This window comes from Perognathus longimembris, chromosome 3 (assembly GCF_023159225.1).
Source record: "Perognathus longimembris pacificus isolate PPM17 chromosome 3, ASM2315922v1, whole genome shotgun sequence".
NCBI classification, from domain to species: Eukaryota; Metazoa; Chordata; class Mammalia; order Rodentia; family Heteromyidae; genus Perognathus; species Perognathus longimembris.
The window spans coordinates 53,610,023-53,629,084 of NC_063163.1; the positions used below are offsets into that span (position 1 = coordinate 53,610,023).

The 19,062-nt window shown below is 39.5% G+C and overlaps 1 protein-coding gene across 6 annotated transcripts in view; it reads right to left on the reverse strand.

Moving 5' to 3' along the window:
- Fry (FRY microtubule binding protein) overlaps positions 1 to 19,062 on the reverse strand; it is a 348,931-nt gene that overhangs the window by 104,225 nt on the left and 225,644 nt on the right. For 4 of the 6 annotated variants that reach the window (XM_048341549.1, XM_048341547.1, XM_048341550.1 and 1 more), the window contains exons 18-26: positions 16,582 to 16,840; positions 13,499 to 13,681; positions 9,639 to 9,725; positions 6,825 to 7,087; positions 5,696 to 5,885; positions 4,975 to 5,099; positions 2,903 to 2,960; positions 1,969 to 2,060; positions 1,435 to 1,607 (exon numbers count right to left, since the gene is read on the reverse strand). In XM_048341549.1, the coding sequence (XP_048197506.1) occupies positions 1,435 to 1,607; positions 1,969 to 2,060; positions 2,903 to 2,960; positions 4,975 to 5,099; positions 5,696 to 5,885; positions 6,825 to 7,087; positions 9,639 to 9,725; positions 13,499 to 13,681; positions 16,582 to 16,840 (1,430 nt within the window). The remainder of the gene's footprint in view (positions 1 to 1,434; positions 1,608 to 1,968; positions 2,061 to 2,902; positions 2,961 to 4,974; positions 5,100 to 5,695; positions 5,886 to 6,824; positions 7,088 to 9,638; positions 9,726 to 13,498; positions 13,682 to 16,581; positions 16,841 to 19,062) is intronic. The other 2 variants (XM_048341548.1, XM_048341552.1) reach the window with 1 other exon arrangement.

Below are 19,062 nucleotides of genomic sequence, written 5' to 3' on the forward strand. Positions count from 1 at the left end.
CAGATTTCAGCCTGCTGAGTAGCTAGGATTATAGGTGTGAGCCACAGATACCTGGTCTTTTTTGTTTTGTTTTGTTTTTTGCCAGTCCTGGGGCTTGGACTCAGGGTCTGAGTCTTCTTTCTGCTCAAGGCTAGCACTCTACCTCTTGCGCCACAGAGCCACTTCTGGCTTTTTTCTGTTCATGTGGTGCTGAGGAATTAAACCCAGGACTTCTTGTATGCTAGGCAAGCACTCTACCATTAAACCACATTCCCAGCACCCCCACCCCTGGTCTTTTTGAAGAGAGGGTTTCACTGTATTGTCTAGCCTGAACCATGAACTTGTGTTCCTCCTACCTGTGGGTCCCAAGTAACTGGGATTATAGGCATATACTGTCACTTCTGGCCCTACAGTGTTTTCTTATTTACATAACGAAACTTGACTTTTTAAAATGTGTTGCAAAGTGATGTCCTTCCTATGTGAGTGCTCTTTCTCTCCTCATGTTGTAGCCACTAACACCTTGACTAGAATGGGAAGTTGAAGCTGACAAAGGGACCTTCTGACACTCTTTTCTAATTGATCCTGGGGAAAACTATGACTTTTCACTTGGATACTACACAAACAGGATGAATTTTCCTGACTGCGGCTGCTTATCTCAGCAGTGTCAGTTTTTCAGTTCAAACAAATGTACTTTATTGTATCTGAAGAAATCAACACAAATCTCGGTTTAGGATCATCCAAGATGAAAAGGACTGGTAAGAAGGTTAATAACAGGGAATAATAACAATTTTAGTTGCACTACATATAGCTTATTGTAATTATGACAAAACTAAGAGTTTGTCTTGTTTATTTATTTATTTATTGCCACTACTAGGGCTTGAACTCAAGGCCTCAAGTTTGCTTGGCTTGCTTGCTAGGCTTGCCTCTACCACTTGAATTACTCCTTCAGCCCAGCTTTTTTGGCTAGATATTTGGAGATGGGAATGTATAGACATTCCTAAGTTGGTTTCCAGTCATGATCTTCTAAGTTATGTGAAAGTTCTTTCAATAATATAACTAATGAAATGTAAGGTGTATTAAGCAATATAGAATTCTAGCTAATATGCCAATTGAGTACAGCCAATGAACAGTAATAGTGCCGAAATTATGAATACACAGACTAGCATATTCTTCTGAATTACTTTCTTGCTATGAAATCACATAAGGATATAGGTAGGAATCAAAACAAAGTTACAAATGATAACTACACAATCAAATTTTATTCCTCTTGCTCTCTTTGTGACTTAGTATAGGGTGACCTGTTCCCATGTGTATTTCCAAGAATCTCAAGATGCATAAAGCATCCTGTCCCAGACCCACACACAGACCACAAAGGACTCAAGAGGAAAGCATAGTCATGGAGAACACATGATTTCCCAAGCCCAAAGGGTAACTTGAAATGACATATCACTGCACCTGGAACACACTGAATCAAGTTGGCAACCATGGCACTAAAATGTGCTCGGATGTCTTTCAGAATTTCAACTTCCTTGTCATTTTCAGCTTCTAAGAGCATGCGGGTCAAATCCACATATTCCAAGAACAAAGCTCCAAGGGCTAACGTGTCTCGTTCCAAGGCCCCATTTGTGCTAGAATGAAGTAAAAGAAATTCAGGCGATGCTTGAGAATACCCTTTCATCTGTACAACAAAGTAGCACATGCTCCATGGAAAACAATTAGAACAGTTAGAATTTATAACAGTTAGAATTTATACAATATATTTGATCTTTATATGCTGCATACAAAGGATCTGAAACAGAAAAGGCAAACATATCCTTGATTTTTTTTTATAAAGGTGATGTACAGAGGGGTTAGAGTTATGTATGTCAGGTAATGAGTATATTTCTTTTTGGATAATGTCACCCTAAAAAGTCTTAAAGAGAGGTTTAAAAATAGAACAGATGATTACTTTAGTGAGCTGAGACTAAGTTAGCAGAATTTGTACCCCACCTGTCACTTATTACACCAGCATCAGCCAGAAGTTCAAATATTCGAAGTAGTTGTAGCCGTAACAGGTCTCGCCGTTCTCGGCGCTTCTTGTTCTGTATGGGAAGAGGGAACAAAACAACATGAACCATGCTTTAGGTCACTTTTAAAGAAGGGCATACTTGTTTTTAAAGCATAAGAGATGTATATTTCCCCTTTTTTCTAACTATTAAAGACAATGCTTGCTATAAGGGAGATGATATGTGGGTCGACCAGGGTGTATAAGATGGAAATGTTGAGAACTAAAAAGCCTCCTCTCCCAGCTCCTCCCATTGTCTGCTGAAAGGCTGAGCATCTGAAATGAGTGGAAGAGGAGGAGATTCAGAATATCCACTAAATGTGCTCACACAGAAACATGGCCTGTCCTAAAACTGCTAAATGTTTGCTACTGGATCATGATCTATTTATTTCATTTCTACTGTATAGGGAGCATCTTTTTCATTCTTCTTATGTAGTTATTTAAAAAGTCTTGGTACATTATAAATAAATTCTGAAATGGATTCTCTTCACGGGAAATAATGTTGATAGAGATATTATATATTAAGTGAGACAAATTATATTCTTGGCCATTGGCTCCTGGTTATAAAACCCAACTAACTAAAAAAAAATTAAACTTTAATGACAAACTTTTACAAAAGAATGCAATAACATAGACATGCCTACGTAAGTTGTTTTGTGTGTGTTTGCACATTTAGGAAATAAAGTCCATTAAAATAATAACCATATGATGCTAAACAAATGGTGAAAAGCAGTGAAAAATGACAGGAGTTAAAATATTAAAATTCATTGTTAATGACCTATTGAGGTATTCGTATTTTTTAAAATAGAGAACTGTGGAGTTTGATTTAAACACACCATCACCTAAATAAGCCAAGATTATTTAAATTCAAAATCTTACTTCTGGTCTTCTTTCTAGTGCTTCCTTCATTAAAGGATGGAGTTCTTCTACCAATTCTCTATTGAGGAAAGAGGTCACATTTTAAAATTCATTACTTTTGACAAAAAAAAAGTGTCAGCAAATATACTCATCTACCCCCAAATAATTCTCATTTTTTTTTTTTTTTTTGGCCAGTCCTGGGCCTTGGACTCAGGGCCTGAGCACTGTCCCTGGCTTCTTCCCGCTCAAGGCTAGCACTCTGCCACTTGAGCCACAGCGCCGCTTCTGGCCGTTTTCTGTATATGTGGTGCTGGGGAATCGAACCTAGGGCCTCGTGTATCCGAGGCAGGCACTCTTGCCACTAGGCTATATCCCCAGCCCATAATTCTCATTCTTCACTTTTATTTTCCTCTCAAAAATCTCCCCTGACCGACCACTTCCTTTCCCAATCACATGGGAACTACACACACATTGACCTATACTTTTCATTATTGGTTTTCATTCCAGTGCTTTGTATGTACTTTGAGGTCAAAATAAACTTGTCTATGTAATTCTGACTTGATGGTCTGGAGATCTCTGTGGCAATCAACAATAAAAACAACCTATCTGAACAGGGAAGTGGCATTTTCCAAGTAGCTACTAAATTCAAGAAATTTGGCATATGAAATTGACAATAAATAAAGCTGAATCTCAATACATGAAAAACTTTCAGTCCAATTAGAGGGAAAGAAGCATGTACTATGGAACCACCTTTGGAGTTCACAGTAATTAAACCTGTGTTAATTTCTGTCCATCTGTCTGTCTATTTATCTAGTGTTGTAACTGGGGCTTGAACTAGGCATGGATACTGTTCCTCAGCTTTTTTGCTCTACCACTGAAACTATAGCTCCACTTCTTGCTTTTTAGGTGGTTAACCAGGAATAAGAGTCTCATAGACTTTCTTTCCTGGGCTAGCTTTGAATCTTGATTTTTAGATCTCAGCTAGATCTCAGTACCTAGGATTATAGGCATTAGTCACTAGCATCTGGCTCAGAGTTGATGGACAGCTACCACTTATTTACCAAATAGTCTATTTATGCACATTCCAATGTACTATGTCCTCTCAACAATCTAAGATGGGTTCTATTAAACTAAAATATTTATTACAGAAATGTGGTATTTTTTTATTTGTTAAACCAGTTATAGAGTTGAAAAAACTGAGACCAAGAGACACCATGTTTTCCAGAATTATGTGGTTGTTGTGGTCAAGTGAATGTTGCCTACTAAGGAAAGATATGCAAAGGGCTTTGTATTCTTTGGGAAAGAATTTTAGGGATTTTAGGAATTGTCACTACCTTCTTTAAAGTATGTCTATGTGATGGTTAGTTATAACAAATTAATAGAACTAGAGTAAAATTTTGGGTAGCTGGCACTCAAGTAATGAGAAATGACGATTATTGTCCTTTAGAGGATAAAAATCTGACTCTAAGAAATGAATAATGTAATGGGAGCTTTTTCAGTTGATTCTGAAATATCTCATTAATCTTATTTTTCAAATACAGTTTCTTTCTCACAGACATTTGGGCCTTTCCCTTTCTCTCTGCATGAAAAAATTTGTTCTCTCCGTACAGACTTTTTTAGCTGAAGTTATCAATGCAACATTATATGATGTCTTTCAGAAAGCTTTGATATTGTGTCAAATAGAATTTTATTGCAGATACAAAATTCAGGATGGCAGAAAGCCATGATCCTCCTTTCAGAGGCTGTTGTGTGAATGGCTGGTGATCACACACTGCTTTTACTTCAGTGTGATAGCCTCTGATCAGCCTGGCTGAGGATGGACAAGGCATTATCTTCATTTGTAGTTATCTAGGACAGAGCTTGCAAGGGAAATCAAATCCAGAAGGTGAAATCAGAATGCCTAAAGGGAAATGTGAGGCAGATATAAAGAATGCTTGTTTGTGTGCACACACATGGACTGAAGAAGACATAAAGGAGATGGTGGTCAGCCCATCAGCTCTCCAGGTACATGGTGACACATACACGCAAGCTCAAGTTAAGAAAAGCAACAATAGCAGCAGCATGGATGATTTAGAACATGAAAACTACTGTACCTGAAAACAAGGGAATTTGTTCTTCCAAATCCTAAAACTAAGGACTCTGTGATCTCAATGCTTTCTAGTCTCATCAAAGGCACCAACTGCTTTAACAGCACTCCCACGGATGGGGTACCGATGGCCTGAAACAAGTTGATTAGAAGTGAAAAATGAGGAAACATGGTGACTGATGTTTCTTGCAATCATGCAATGATTCCATTATAACAGTTTCAAAGGACTGAGCCACATCCCAAGGCACTGCCATCATTTTTTGGAGGGGAGGAAAAGGGGTGGACACACAAATTTCATACAGAACAATGAAGGTATTTCACACTTTGGACACAAATTCTAAAGAAAAATAAATGCAACAAGTGCTTATTTATTCTAACCATTTGAGTCATCCTCATTAACAAGATAACTGAATCAAAGCATGGCTTAAAGGTGAATACTTGGTGATGTGTGAGAAAGATGTGGAATGTAAGACACTAGTAAGGACAACATCAGTCTGTGGTCTTCAGCAAGTTTCTCGTCTTCTCTTTCTCTTCCATGCCTCTCTTGCCAGGGAGGAGCAATAAATTATTCACACAAATGCTCAATGGAATTTAGAAATATGTAGGATGAAAATCTGATCCCATAATACTCCAGATGGCAGGCACAGTGCAGTATGCACTGGGAACTCTAAACAAACAAGCTAAAAAAAAACCTTACAGAATAATTCTTCTGAAGCATGTCATGTCACCTTGTTATCGTAGCTCACTGTACCATCAGGTGTGGTCGCCATAATTTCTGGAGTAGAAGCTCTTAAGTGTCCTGGGCTCATAATACTGGGCTTTGCAACTCCAAAACAGAGAATAAGGTAATTTCTCCACAAGGTGACATAGTTGTCTCCACTGCCTGCAGTGCTGGTTTTCTTGGCATTAATTGGGCTGCTAGAAATATAGAGTAAAAAAAAAAAAGAGTAAAACTAAGTTCTTGATTTTAAACATAATGTCTTATCTTTTCCTCTCTCTCTTCCTTCCTCTCTTCCCTCCCCTCTGTGTGTATCTGTGTGTGTGTGTGTATGTGTGTTTTGTGCACCAATACTGGGGCTTGAACTTTGGGCCTGAGCACTGCCCCTTTTAAGGCTAGCAATTGAACCACTTGAGCCACAGCTCCACTTCCAACTTTTTGGTGGTTAATTGGAGATAAGAGACTTTCCTGTCTGGGCTGGTTTCAAACTGTAATCCTCCCATCTCAGCCTCCTGAGTAGCTAGGATTACAGGAGTAAGCCACTGGTGCCCAGCTGAAGCATCACTTTTTAAGGATCATAGGAAGCATTCCAACAGTGACAACAGCTGTCCAGTAAGGATGTTGTTCAAGTAATATTGTACTGAATAGAAGTTGCATAGAAGAACTTTAAAGTTCCTTTTACCATTAAGAGGCTGGAATTCAAAACTTAGTCATATTGATATGAAGGGACAAAAACTTTAGATAAAATTTTTTGAGGTTAAGTGTTAAGAATTCTAGCTAGGTGCTGGTAGCGCACACCTGTCATCCTACTTGCTGAGGAGGTTGAGATCTGAGGATCACAGTTCAAAGCTAGCCCAAGTAGGAAAATCTATGACACTGAAATCTCAATTAACCAGCAAAATATTCTGGAAATTGGGTATAGGATAAGTGGTAGAATGCCAGCCTTCATAAAAAAATATATATATAAGCCAAGCAAGAATGCAAAGCCCTGAGTTCAAGCCCCAGTACTGGCACACACAAATGGACAATTCTATATTTAAGAAATGAGAGGGTCATACTATTCTAATTTCTTATACAATAAAACAGAAGCAGGAAAATATAAAGCAAACAAGGCAGAGGAAGGCACACAAGTGGCTTACTTTGGATCCACCAGCGGCATCACCGACTGGAGCCTAGTGAAGGCATAAGGCCAGGCATAGCTGAGGGCTGTGGGGCAGTGTTTCGGCAAATTCTCCTGCCGAAGGAAACTGAAGAGGCAGAGGACCCAGGGGTCCTTCACAGACTGTGCAAAGATCCAGACGTGGGAAGGGCTCTTCACATCATAATGACTGTTGACCAGGACTGCATTCCATTCCACCAGCCACTGAAGATCCACGTTGTGGGTCAGCGGTAATGTTGCCTGCTAGCACAGAGGTAGGCAGCGAGTCAAAGCTGAACTAGAGCATTTGATCACCCATGCCACATGGCAGCTTTGGATCCCCAACACCCGTTGTACTCCACCCACATACAGCTCTGGTAATAGTCATCTGTGCATCGGCTGGTAAGAAGTGTAAGTGCCAAGTTCAAGGATCAAGATCAAGTCTTGCAAGTTTTGATCTCATATAGCACTGTGTACCAGTACACAGAAGATAGTCACGCCATATTTTCTAGAACAACCCATGACATTAGCTAATTTATATGCAGCCACAGGTTTATCATTTTTAAATCCTGGAGTGACTTATCTTTGAAGAGTCATAACTGTTTTTAATCCTTTCTGTTAGCACATTCATATATGCATATTTTAGCTGTTATTTTCTGTATCCTTAGTTAGACTATTATACTTTTCCTTGGAGTGGCTAAGCACAATCTCTTTTTTTTTTTTTTTTTTTTTTTTTTGGTCATGGGGTTTGAATTCTGGGCCTGTGTGCTGTCCCTGAGCTCTTCACCTCAAGGCTAGCATTCCACCACTTGAGCCACAGCGCCACTTCTACCATGTCATGGTATGAATGTTATGAATGTCATCCTACTGATATTTAAGGTATCTACTTATTCTTGTCCAATGGTCTAACCAAAATAATACATTTTACAATCTCTCAAAATAATATATATATATGTACTGGTATCTATCTATCTAGATATTGATATGTATATGTAGACAAATTTTAACAATTTGGTCTTTTTTAATTCCAAATATCAATTTTTAGGGGACAGTAAATTTCAAATAATCTAGGTGCTGTGGTAGGAAAGGAAATTGCCTTCATGTTTGTTAAGCATTTCAAGTGGTCCATTTTATCTATTGCTTCTACAAGCTCCCATGGGCACAATACTATAAATGGGGCCTTGGTCATTATTAGAAAGAAATGGGGGGCCGGGGATTTGGCCTATTGGCAAGAGTGCTTGCCTCCTGCCCTGGGTTCAATTCCCCAGCACCGCATATACAGAAAACGTCCAGAAGTGGTGCTGCGGCTCAAGTGGAAGAGTGCTAGCCTTGAGCAAAAAACAAAACAAAACCAGGGACAGTGCTCAGGCCCTGAGTCCAAGCCCCAGGACTTGCCAAAAAAGAAACAAAAAAAAGAAAAAGAAAGAAAGAGCTGGAGCTTCAGAGCCTAAGTCATGAGATTCCATGATCTTGGAAAGCACTGACCATCACAGTTTCTGCCTGCTACATATAAGACAATGCAGGTAGAAACACCTGACCAAAGCTAGCACTCTTCCCTGTGTTGGCCAGCTTCCTGATGGTAACCCAGGCTCAGGATTTTTATTTTGGTAAACAGAAGAAAATCACATGAACAAATAATATCTATCTGCAGGAAAGAAAGATACCCATGTAAAATGTTGAAGTTGACTCTTCTACTTCTTATAACAACTGAATTCCTTTACTATCACTGTTAAGAACTGTAGAGCCTCACTAGGAATAGTACTAATCATTATTATTAGGCCCATAAACAAGAACAGGGCTACTAGTGATAGGGAGCTTGCTAGTATGTGCTAGGTCCTGGGTTTGAACCTCAGAACTGAAAACAACAAAGCAAAATGAGAATAAAGCCATTAACACAGGGCTCTTTGTTTGCATCAGTGAGAAAAGGCCATGAAAGGCTCAGAGGTATCCTGCAGCTTTATATTCATTTCTATATTTGATAAGTAGCTGCATTAGGAACCAGCAACAAGGATTCTGCTAGTTGTCCCAGACTGCCCTGCCTCTCTCTCCAGCTAGTCAGCAGAAATGAATCCAGGTTTCCCTACTGTGCTTTTAGTTTTAAAATGTCAGATACCTAAAATCAGTTTCACTTTCTCCTTTACTTGCTCAGGAAATTGAAAGCTTCCAAGATGCTTTTTAAAAGGAAGAATATATTGGTACAGCAGATAAAGTAGAGCTAGAGTCAAAGTCCAAAAAGGCGTAAGTCTGAGCTCTAACCCTCCCCGCTCTGTGTAACTCATGTTTTGTGCTGGAGGTGGAATCTAAACCTTGTGGACATAAACCATGAACCCTACTACTGAGTTCCCATCTAACATGTTTGCATTTCAATAACTATTTGAGTCAGATGACAATAAATATGAAGGCATCTTGCAAACTATAAAGTAATATATAAACAGAAGATTCATATTAAGAATTAAATTGGGATATTGATTGTTAAGTACAAAATTAACTACATTTTAAGTGTTAAATGTAATGATTAATTTATTTTCAGAACACTGAACAATTTTTCTTGAAGTTAAAATTAGAAAAATATTATCTATATGTCTAAGGCTCAAACTCTGCTGGAGACTTATTCAATTGTTTCATCGGTCATTTGAAAAACTGGACTTGTTTTCCTAAGTACTTTTGTATCACTTGATTAATCTGAAATGAAACCCTTAAATTCCTCCATATAATATTTTCTTGGTTCTCTCTCTCTTTCACACTCTTTTCTACCAGTTAGGTCTAGAGCTAATATTAAAGAACTATTACTAATCAGAAGCAAATACATCCTTACCGAATCTGAAACTGCTACATGAATGAAGCTCTCAAGAATGGAAGAACTTAGCTGGTCCATGACATCAATCATTGGCCTGTCATCATCCTGCACAAATGGGAGGTGATTACTGTCCATGGGAAAATGAATCCTTCCCACCACCCCACTGCCTTATCAGTACACAGAGCAGGACTGCTTGCTAATAGTGATAAGGGTTTTCTCACACAGAAGTGAGGGCCAAGATGGTACAATGCAAAGAGTAGAACTCCCTGTGTTTCTGAGTTTAGTTTTTCAAGTTTCAGGGCAATTTCACATTGTTGTAAAAAGACCTATCTTTGAATTTCACACTGGAATGTACATGAGCATCTAAATCACTATCACAGTCAGAGACTGTTCCACTTGTCGTTAATCTTAAGGAATGGAAACTCGCCAAGAATGTTCTTTGTCAGATCACTAATATGCAACTTATTTTAAGCCAATGGCCTTTTAAAATAACTGATTGATGTTGACTGTCACTGAATTTGGGTCCCAAAGAAAACACAGTGGAGACTAAACACACACACACGGCTATGACTATGCATTACACAGTTATTTGATTTAAAACAACAACAAACAAAGAAAAGGACAATAATAGATATCTTACTGAAATTCTTTTACATGAAATGTGTGTGTGTACACATGTGCTCATCCACTTCTGTGTGTGTGTGTGTGTGTGTGTGAGAGAGAGAGAGAGAGAGAAAGAGAGAGAGAGAGACATGGTGGTGCATGCTTGTAATTTCACCATTTGGGAGACTGAGGTGGGAGAATTCTGTTTGAGGCCAATCTGGTTATATACCAAGGCCTTGACATAAAACAAAAAAAATCTTTTTTTTCTTTTGTGTATATGTGTTTGTATCTGTGTGTGCCAGTATTGAGGCTTGATCTCAAGGCTGGAGTATTGTCTGTTAGCTATTTTGCTCAAAGCTAGTGCTCTTCCACTTGAACCATACCTCTACTTCCAGTTTTTTGCTGGTTAACTAGAGATAAGAGTCTCCTGAACTTGTCTCCTGAGATGGCATGACAGCTAGCATTACAGACATGAACCATCAGTATCCAGGTTAAGACAACAACAACAACAAAAAAAACCTACTTTTTACATTTTAAAACTTACAAACAAGTAAAAATGTACATATATAAATGTGTATTAAAGAAAAATTGAAATATAATTTATTTAAAACTCTCAATATTCATGTATGAATGGAAAATTTTAAACAAATTGTGGGTAGAGCTGGGTGCCAGTAACTTGCGTCTGTAATCCTAGTTACTCAATACGCAGAGATCTGAAAACTGTGGTTCAAAGCCAGCCTGGGTAGGAAAATCCATGAGGCTCTTATCTCCAATTAATCAGCAAAAAGTCAGAAGTAGAGGTGTGGCTCAAAAGCCTTGACCAGCAAAGCTAAGTAAGAGTAAGAAGCCCTGAAATCAAGCTTCAGTGCTGGCACAAAAATAAATAAATAAAAATAAAAAATAAGAAAAACTGTGACAGCAAAGAAAGCAACATCTGAGAAGCATCCTTAACACCATGTGAATGAATAGCTGGTAAGAACAAGGGCTCAGTAAAGGTATGGGGAACCCTGCTCTGTTCCAGGCAGTTTGGACATGTATAATATTATTTGCCAGCCATTCAAAATGATCATCGAGGCAGATGGGTTACCTGCAGTAAAGAGGCATATGTGTGTCCCATGTGCAGGTCAGATGTTCTCCATCTCTGCTTAGAGACATGCCTATCTGGCTTTGAGTTCTGGCTGTTCACTTTGGGTAATGCATTTCACCTCTCAAAGCCTCAGTTCTGCACGTGCATATTGGGATCATGAAATGAATCCTCTGGTTATTGTGAAAGTAAAATATACAATATGTGTAAAGCACTCAGCGCCATGCCAGCTACATGCAGGCATGGCCTTTATTGTCAATTTTTGTCATAGTTAGAAACATCCCAGAGGTTCACTGGACTATAGTGTGTCTCAGTGATCCTTTTACCAGAAGCCTGAGATGTGGCCCTGAAATCCACCAGACAGTGATCTAAAGAACAGGGAACCTAAAGGACTAGGACAAATTTGAAGAGACAGTGACTGTGCTAAGGATCACATCAAATGATGATCTTTCTTTCATAGGGCTTGGCCACTTGTGCACCAGTCATGAGCCATGGCACCTATACAAGGGCATGTAGCACTTGACTTTTCCATGCTTGATAAATGGCGTTCTCAGCCAAACACTGCTGGTAGCTCATGCTTGTAATCCTAGCTATACAGGAGGCTGGGACTTGAGGACTGAGGAAGCCCAGCCCAGGTAGAAAAATTTGAGAGACTCTGGGCTGGGGATATAACCTAGTGGCAAGAGTGCCTGCCTTGGATACACGAGGCCCTAGGTTCGATTCCCCAGCACCACATATACAGAAAACGGCCAGAAGCGGCACTGTGGCTCAAGCGGCAGAGTGCTAGCCTTGAGCGGGAAGAAGCCAGGGACAGTGCTCAGGCCCTGAATCCAAGGCCCAGGACTGGCCAAAAAAAAAAAAAAAATTTGAGAGACTCTTATCTTCAAATTAAACAGCAAAAAGCCAGAACTGGAGCTGGGGCTCAAGTAGTAGAGATCCTACCTTGAGTGAAAAAGCTCGAGAATATTGCCCAGGCCCTAAGTTCAAGCCCCAATACTAGTACCAAAAAAAAAAAAAAAAAAAAAAAAGGTTTTCTTCCATCTCAAGAGGATGTATGAGTAATTTTAAACTGACAATTATCCTTATGTTTGAGCCAGTTTGTGTCACCATGTAATTTTTGCTATTCTTTATCAGTTTTTCCAAATGAAATAGGCAACTTATCTGTGCTTCTCATAGATGTCAATAAAATTTAATAAAGAATAAAATGAAAAAAAAAAGAGGATGTATTTCCAACAAAGTCACCTTACTGCCATTATCAAGATGATAGAAAAGCCGATGGTACTTTGATCATTTTGAATGGCACTTATTTTTTTCAAGTTTATTATAAAAAATGCTCAATACAATGAAGAAATGATCCATAATGTAAATTAAATTTTTTTCTTTAATTTTTATTTTTTGTGTTGCTGAGGACTAACTCAGGGTCTTTCACTTGCCAGGCAAGCGCCTTCCACTGAGCTCAATCTCCAATCTCCTAAGCTAAGTTCTTTACTAAGCAAGCACTGTTCCTTAGTGAACCAAAAATGGCCCTCTCCATTGGTCCCAGAAAATAGGACTTACCTCTATCAGGTTAAGAACACTATTGCATAATTAAAAATTCAACAGTCCTGTAAGTACTGACACAAAAATAATGCTTTGTTCATGATCTGTAATTCAGATTTCAAAATTATCATAAAAAACAAATGAAAAATGTGTAAGTGCCGGGACCTGGTAGCTCATACCTGTAATCCTAGCTACTCAGGAGGCTGAGATCTAAGGATCATGGTTTGAAGCCAGGCTGGGCAGGAAAGTCTGTGAGACTCTCATCTACAATTAACTGCCAGAAAACCAGAAGTGGTACTATGGCTCAAAGTGGAAGAGCACTCGCTTTGAGCATGAAGCAGCTCAGGGACAGTGCCCAGGCCCTGAGTTCAAGCCTCACAACCAACATAAAAAGGAAGGAAAGGGCTGGGAATGTGGCTTAGTGGTAGAATGCTTGTCTAGCATGCATGAAGCCCTGGGTTTGATTCCTCAGTACCACATAAACAGAAAAACCTGGAAGAGGAGCAGTGGCTCAAGTGGTAGAGTGCTAGCCTTGAACAAAAGAAGCTCAGGGACAGTGCCCCAGGACTGGCAAACAAACAAACAAAAAACAAAAAAAGGAAGGAAGGAAGGAAAGAAAAAAGAAAGAAAGGTGTATAAGAATAGTTCATACCTCTGGCTGGCCCAGGGCTATGAACAGAGCTCGGATTTCCTTGAGTATCAACACAGAGAGCTTGCGCGTGGCCACCTGGAAACTGCAGAGTAAAACCAGTGCGAATCCTTCCACGGCATGGAGAACGCTGCAGTGAGGGCCCCTCTCCGACTGCATCCTGTGGCCGGAGCCATTTGCAATTAGCTGTCATGCAATGACAATAACATTTTGGATTTAGCAAAGAATCAGAATGAGCACACACACACACACACACACACACACACTATACATCTTCTAGCACATTTGACATGGTGATATTAAGATAAACTATAATAGCTCAGAAACAAATGTATCTATGAATGGATTATTATTTGTGAAATACCCTTTTTCTGTTTTTCAGATCAATTGTTGCTCTGGAATAACATCCACTATCTGCTATCTATCTATGATGAGAAATTAATCAGTATAGAACATTAATAGTAATTAACATGGAACTGCTTCTATCCATGTTGTTCTGGGTTACCCTGTATATGCAACCAAAATGGCCTCATTTGTGTCACTTAAATTCTCTGTAGGATTTAAGTTACTGTTAAGTAGACTGGTGATGATACTGCATGCCTTGGATTCCTTGTATGCCTTGTACTCAGGAGGCTGAGACAAGAGGATCCTGGGTTCAAGGCCAGTCTGAGATACATGATAATACCCTATCTCAAAGAGAAAGAGAGACAGACTGTTAAACTGAATTTTCATGCAGGGAAATGGATGGACCTAGAACAATTTATGTGAAATGAAGCATGTCAGGTTCAGAAAGACAAAGGGCACATGTTTTCTCTCATAGGTGGAAGTTAGATCTAAAATATAAACTTATGTGAACTTATAAACTTATATTCAAGATCAAATTTTTACACACACAAACTGATTGACTCAAGTATGGCATATGCAGGGGGATATTACATCCAATGATGTAATCCTTTTAAACAATGAATGGACAGTTTATCAAAATGAATATAAGGAAGATAAAACATGTCTTGTTTGGGGGGGGGTCAAGGTGGGGTGTAGACAAATGGAGAAAGGGTAGGTAAATAAAGCTCCAATGTACAATTTACATACGTGAAAATGGAGCCAGATAATTTGAAGGGATAGGTGAGGTTTCATGAGATGGGGAGGATGATGGTAGGGTGACATGGATCAAGATGCACTGAACTTATAAACTGGTATGTTGAACTAAAACCTCTTTATTTATACAACTACTCAAAGATACTTAAAACATTAAATTTAGGTGCAGGTGGCTCATGCCTATAATCCTAGCTACTCAGGAGGATGAGATCCAAGGACAGATGTTTGAAGCCAGCTGGGGGAAGGTAAGTGTGTCTTATCTCCAATTAACCACTAAAAAGCTGAAAGTGGAGTGGTGGCTCAAGTGGTAAAGTGTTATCTTTCAGCACAACAGCTTAAAAACAGTGCCCAGTGAGCTGGGAATGTGGCTTAGTGGTAGAGTGCTTGCCTAGCATGCATGAAGGACTGGGTTTGATTCCTCAATACTACATAAACAGAAAAGTGGAAGTGGAGCTGTGGCTCAAGTGGTAGAGTGCTAGCCTTGAGCAAAAGAATCTCAGGGACAGTGCTCAGGCCTTGAGTTCAAGCCCCAGGACTGGCAAAAACCAACCAACCAACCAAAAAACCAAAACAGTGCCCCGGCCCTGAGTTCAAGCTCTACAACTGGCACAAAAGAAAAAAAAATACTAAAAAAAATTAAAAAATAAATCGAATTATCAATTATTTTACCTTCTGTTTTGAATTACTTCCTTGTTTGAATGTTAGATTTGAATCTAGGTTGTGCATAGTTTGAATCAATGTTTATATTAGGAGTTCCGAAAGTTCCCCAAATACCAAGTGAATGAAAAGCAACATCAGCTACATGGCAGGGCAAAGTCCACCTGTGCCACCATTTCCCAAGCATATATAACCTGTCTATCACCTTTCGGTATATGTAGAATGCAAGGAGGGAGGTGGGATTTGAACTGCATCTCTAAGGTCAGCCCACGTGGGATACTTACCACTTCCTGGAGATTGTTGTGCTGCCCTAAGCTGCCACAGGCCTGAGACCCTCAGTGTGGCTCCTGTGCTCCAAGCCCACCTGTCTGTTCACTGCCAATGCCAGCGTGCCACCTGGCTTTGAGAACCCTGCTTCTCCTCTGACAAGACTCCTCCTCAATGGTGCTCCCCACTATGCTGCCAGGAATTCTTACCCTTCATCATCAAGGCACAAAAAGATCAAGGAACCACATGAACGTCCTTTCCTTCTCTGGGGACACTGGACCAAACGACCAATGTAAGCTGACAGCTCACCTTTATGTATCCACACCCATATCTGGAGCTAGCTTTGGCTCTTGGTCCTATACTCATCTGCTCTTGTAAAAGTGTTTGTAGTCATAATTCTTAAGAAAAGAAATACCCATCATATTTCTATTCCCATCATGACCTTGTTAGTGTTAACACATCTAACTTGACATAGTATAGCATGGTATCTTTTCAGGTCACAACGTGTGCTAAGAAAGAACTAAGGGCCAGCACTAGAGAAATCTCCCAAGTGGCTGGAAAAAAATAACTCAAGAATTCCAAAGATTTCCTGGGTTGCCATTTATCCACATGTCTAGTATATAAAAGAAGTTTGATATAATAACATATGTCTGTAATCCCAGTTACTTGGTACTTGGAAGCAAGAGGATCAAAACTTCTACACAAATCTGGGCAAAGGTAATAAGACCCTATTCATTTAATAAGATAAAATATATTCATTACCAGACTTATGTAACTGTAATGCCTTTCTACATCACTTTTATAATAACAATGAAAAAATAAAATCAATAAAATAAAGTAGGATAAATTTAAAAAAAGAAATATAAAGTATACTAAAGTGAAATAAAAAATAAACAAAAGTATAAGATAATAAATTAGAAATAAAAAAGGTGGGGAGCATAATGCAAGTGGAAGAGCACTTGGCTAGCATGAGAGAGACCCTAGGGTCAATATCCAGAAACAAGGGAAGGAGGTGTGAGAGGGGTGAAAGGATGTAGGTTATTGTGGAAGGCTGGGAAAATCACCTCTGAGTTTCTGATCTTGTTGGCTTGCTCGCAGACCCGGCCTTGTGTCTGTATGACCAGTTTCCACTGAGTGAGCAGCTGTAGCAGTAACTTCAGGGATGAATCGAGGAGAGTATGGTGCATGTCATTCACTTCCCGGAGCAGGAAGTTGGTAAAGCCAAATAGAACATCTTCTCTCCAATCACAGAAGTCAACCAGTAAACCCTGAAGAGAGTTCTGTGCGATATGCCGCAATTCATCATCCATATGAATAGACAGCCTGGAACATGAATGAAAGGCAGTAAGATCACTGACTTTGATGCACTTTTCTTCTAGAGAGTTTCCAGCCTACTCTGATGTCAACATCTAAAGTAGTCATAGTTTACTTATAGGCACTAAAATATTAACATTGATGCAACACTAGAGATTTAATTCAGATTTCATTAGTCTTCTACTCTTATTCCTTCTCTCAGTATGCAATACAAGACAACACATTACATTTAGCTATAGATGAATAGTTCTTAATCATAATAGAGGCTACATAATAATTTTATTTATTCTGTGTGTGTATATGAGAGAGAGAGAGAGAGAGAGAGTGTGTGTGTGTGTGTATACTGGAAAAATGAACTCAGGTTTTCATTCTCTTCTTTGGTTTTTTCACTTAAGGCTAGTACTCTGCTACTTGAGATATAGCTATACTTCTGGAGTTTTGATGGTTATTTGGAGATGAGTCTCATAGACTTTTCTGATTGGGCTGTCTTCAAAATGTGATCCTCAGGGGGCTGGGGATATGGCCTAGTGGCAAGAGAGCTTGCCTCGTATACATGAGGCCCTGGGTTCGATTCCCCAGCACCACATATACAGAAAACGGCCAGAAGTGGCGCTGTGGCTCAAGTGGCAGAGTGCTAGCCTTGAGCAAAAGGAAGCCAGGGACAGTGCTCAGGCCCTGAGTCCAAGGCCCAGGACTGGCCGGAAAAAAAAAAAAAAAAACCAAAAAAAAAAAAAATGTGATCCTCAGATCTCAGCCTTCTGAGTAGCCAGGATTATGGGTGTGAGCCATTGGAGCCTGGTGTGCCGGACTATTTTTAAAGACAAGAAACCTGAAAGCCAAAGGATTTACAGAAAAGTTCAGTAAAACGAACAAAGTTGGGCCAAACAATTCTCCATCAGTTTGGCTTCTCAGAGGATATTTGGCAATATCAGGAGACATTCCTGGTCATATAACTTGGGGTATATTACTGCAATTTCTCTGGTGGGTAGAAGCTAGATCTTCAGTATAAAAATCCTACAATGCACAAGAAAGCTACTGATGGCAAAAAAAAAAAAAAAAAAGGTCTAGTTCACAATGCCGATAGTGCCAAGAAATTCGAAATGAGTCAACTGAAGGATTTCAGTGTATTAAATCTTGACATTGGCATTGAGGTTTATACTTAAGAAAATGTTTCACAGGTTCTTTTACTTAATAGACAAATACTTGAGAGTCTCTTAGGATTCAGGCACCATACCTACTAGGTATAGCACTTAGGATGTGAGGTGCAACATGGCTGTGTCTCCCGAGTCAGGGTGTGAGACAGAGCTGAAAAGAGTTGAAAGTGTCTGTGGGCCACCAAAGGAGGCAATAAGGCACTGACACATTTAAGCTTGTGTATCCTGGTTCCAGAATGTCTGGATCAGTGTGTGCATTGCCTGACTTATAGACCTCTTACATTATCTAAGCTTCAGATCCCTCATTTATCAAATGAGCTACAAACTAGTGGATCTCATACACTAGGAAGATGCACCAGAATACCTTTGCAGTGTTTAACACTGAAACGAGCATGTAGCAAGCACTCAGAAACTAGTTATTGTTATTAGAAGATAACGGGTGCTATGCTGTAAGTTAGAGAGGAAGATACATCATCTAGTCACATTGACGAAAGAAAACAGAATCAAGCAAGCAAGAGTAGGAGTGAGGCAGATGCTGTGGAGATGGAAGAAGACCAAGAGGAAAGAACAGAAGGTTGCTGCAGAGACAGTCAACAAGTGGCAAGGGCCTGACCCTGAGCAGAGGAGTAGTAAGGAGGGTGACATGGGGATCAAACATGTTTAGAAGACAGAATTCCTAGGATTCAGTGTCCTAGAAAACAACAACAACAAACATGGTCCATGCAGCCTCCACAAAAAGGGAAGATACTACCCCCTACCAAGAGAAGGAACTATGGACTGTGGTGGTTAAGGAAATGGCTCAAAGTCACATTCCTTCCTTGTATGATGGGAACAACCAGTATTCAAACCCAAGAATTCTAATACTCAATCCAAATTTTCTCTACAAGGCAAGTCTGATTTCCTCTGCTATAAGCTACTGAATAGATAACATTTCAAATGCTTGAAGTGACAAGCAAGCTCTTTTCATATTCTCTAATGCTTCAAGTAAACCAACTGGTTCACAGTTCACCATAGAAACCAGCTGAGAAATTCTGTAGTCCACAGACTTACATTGAGCTAGGGAATATATTTCTTGAC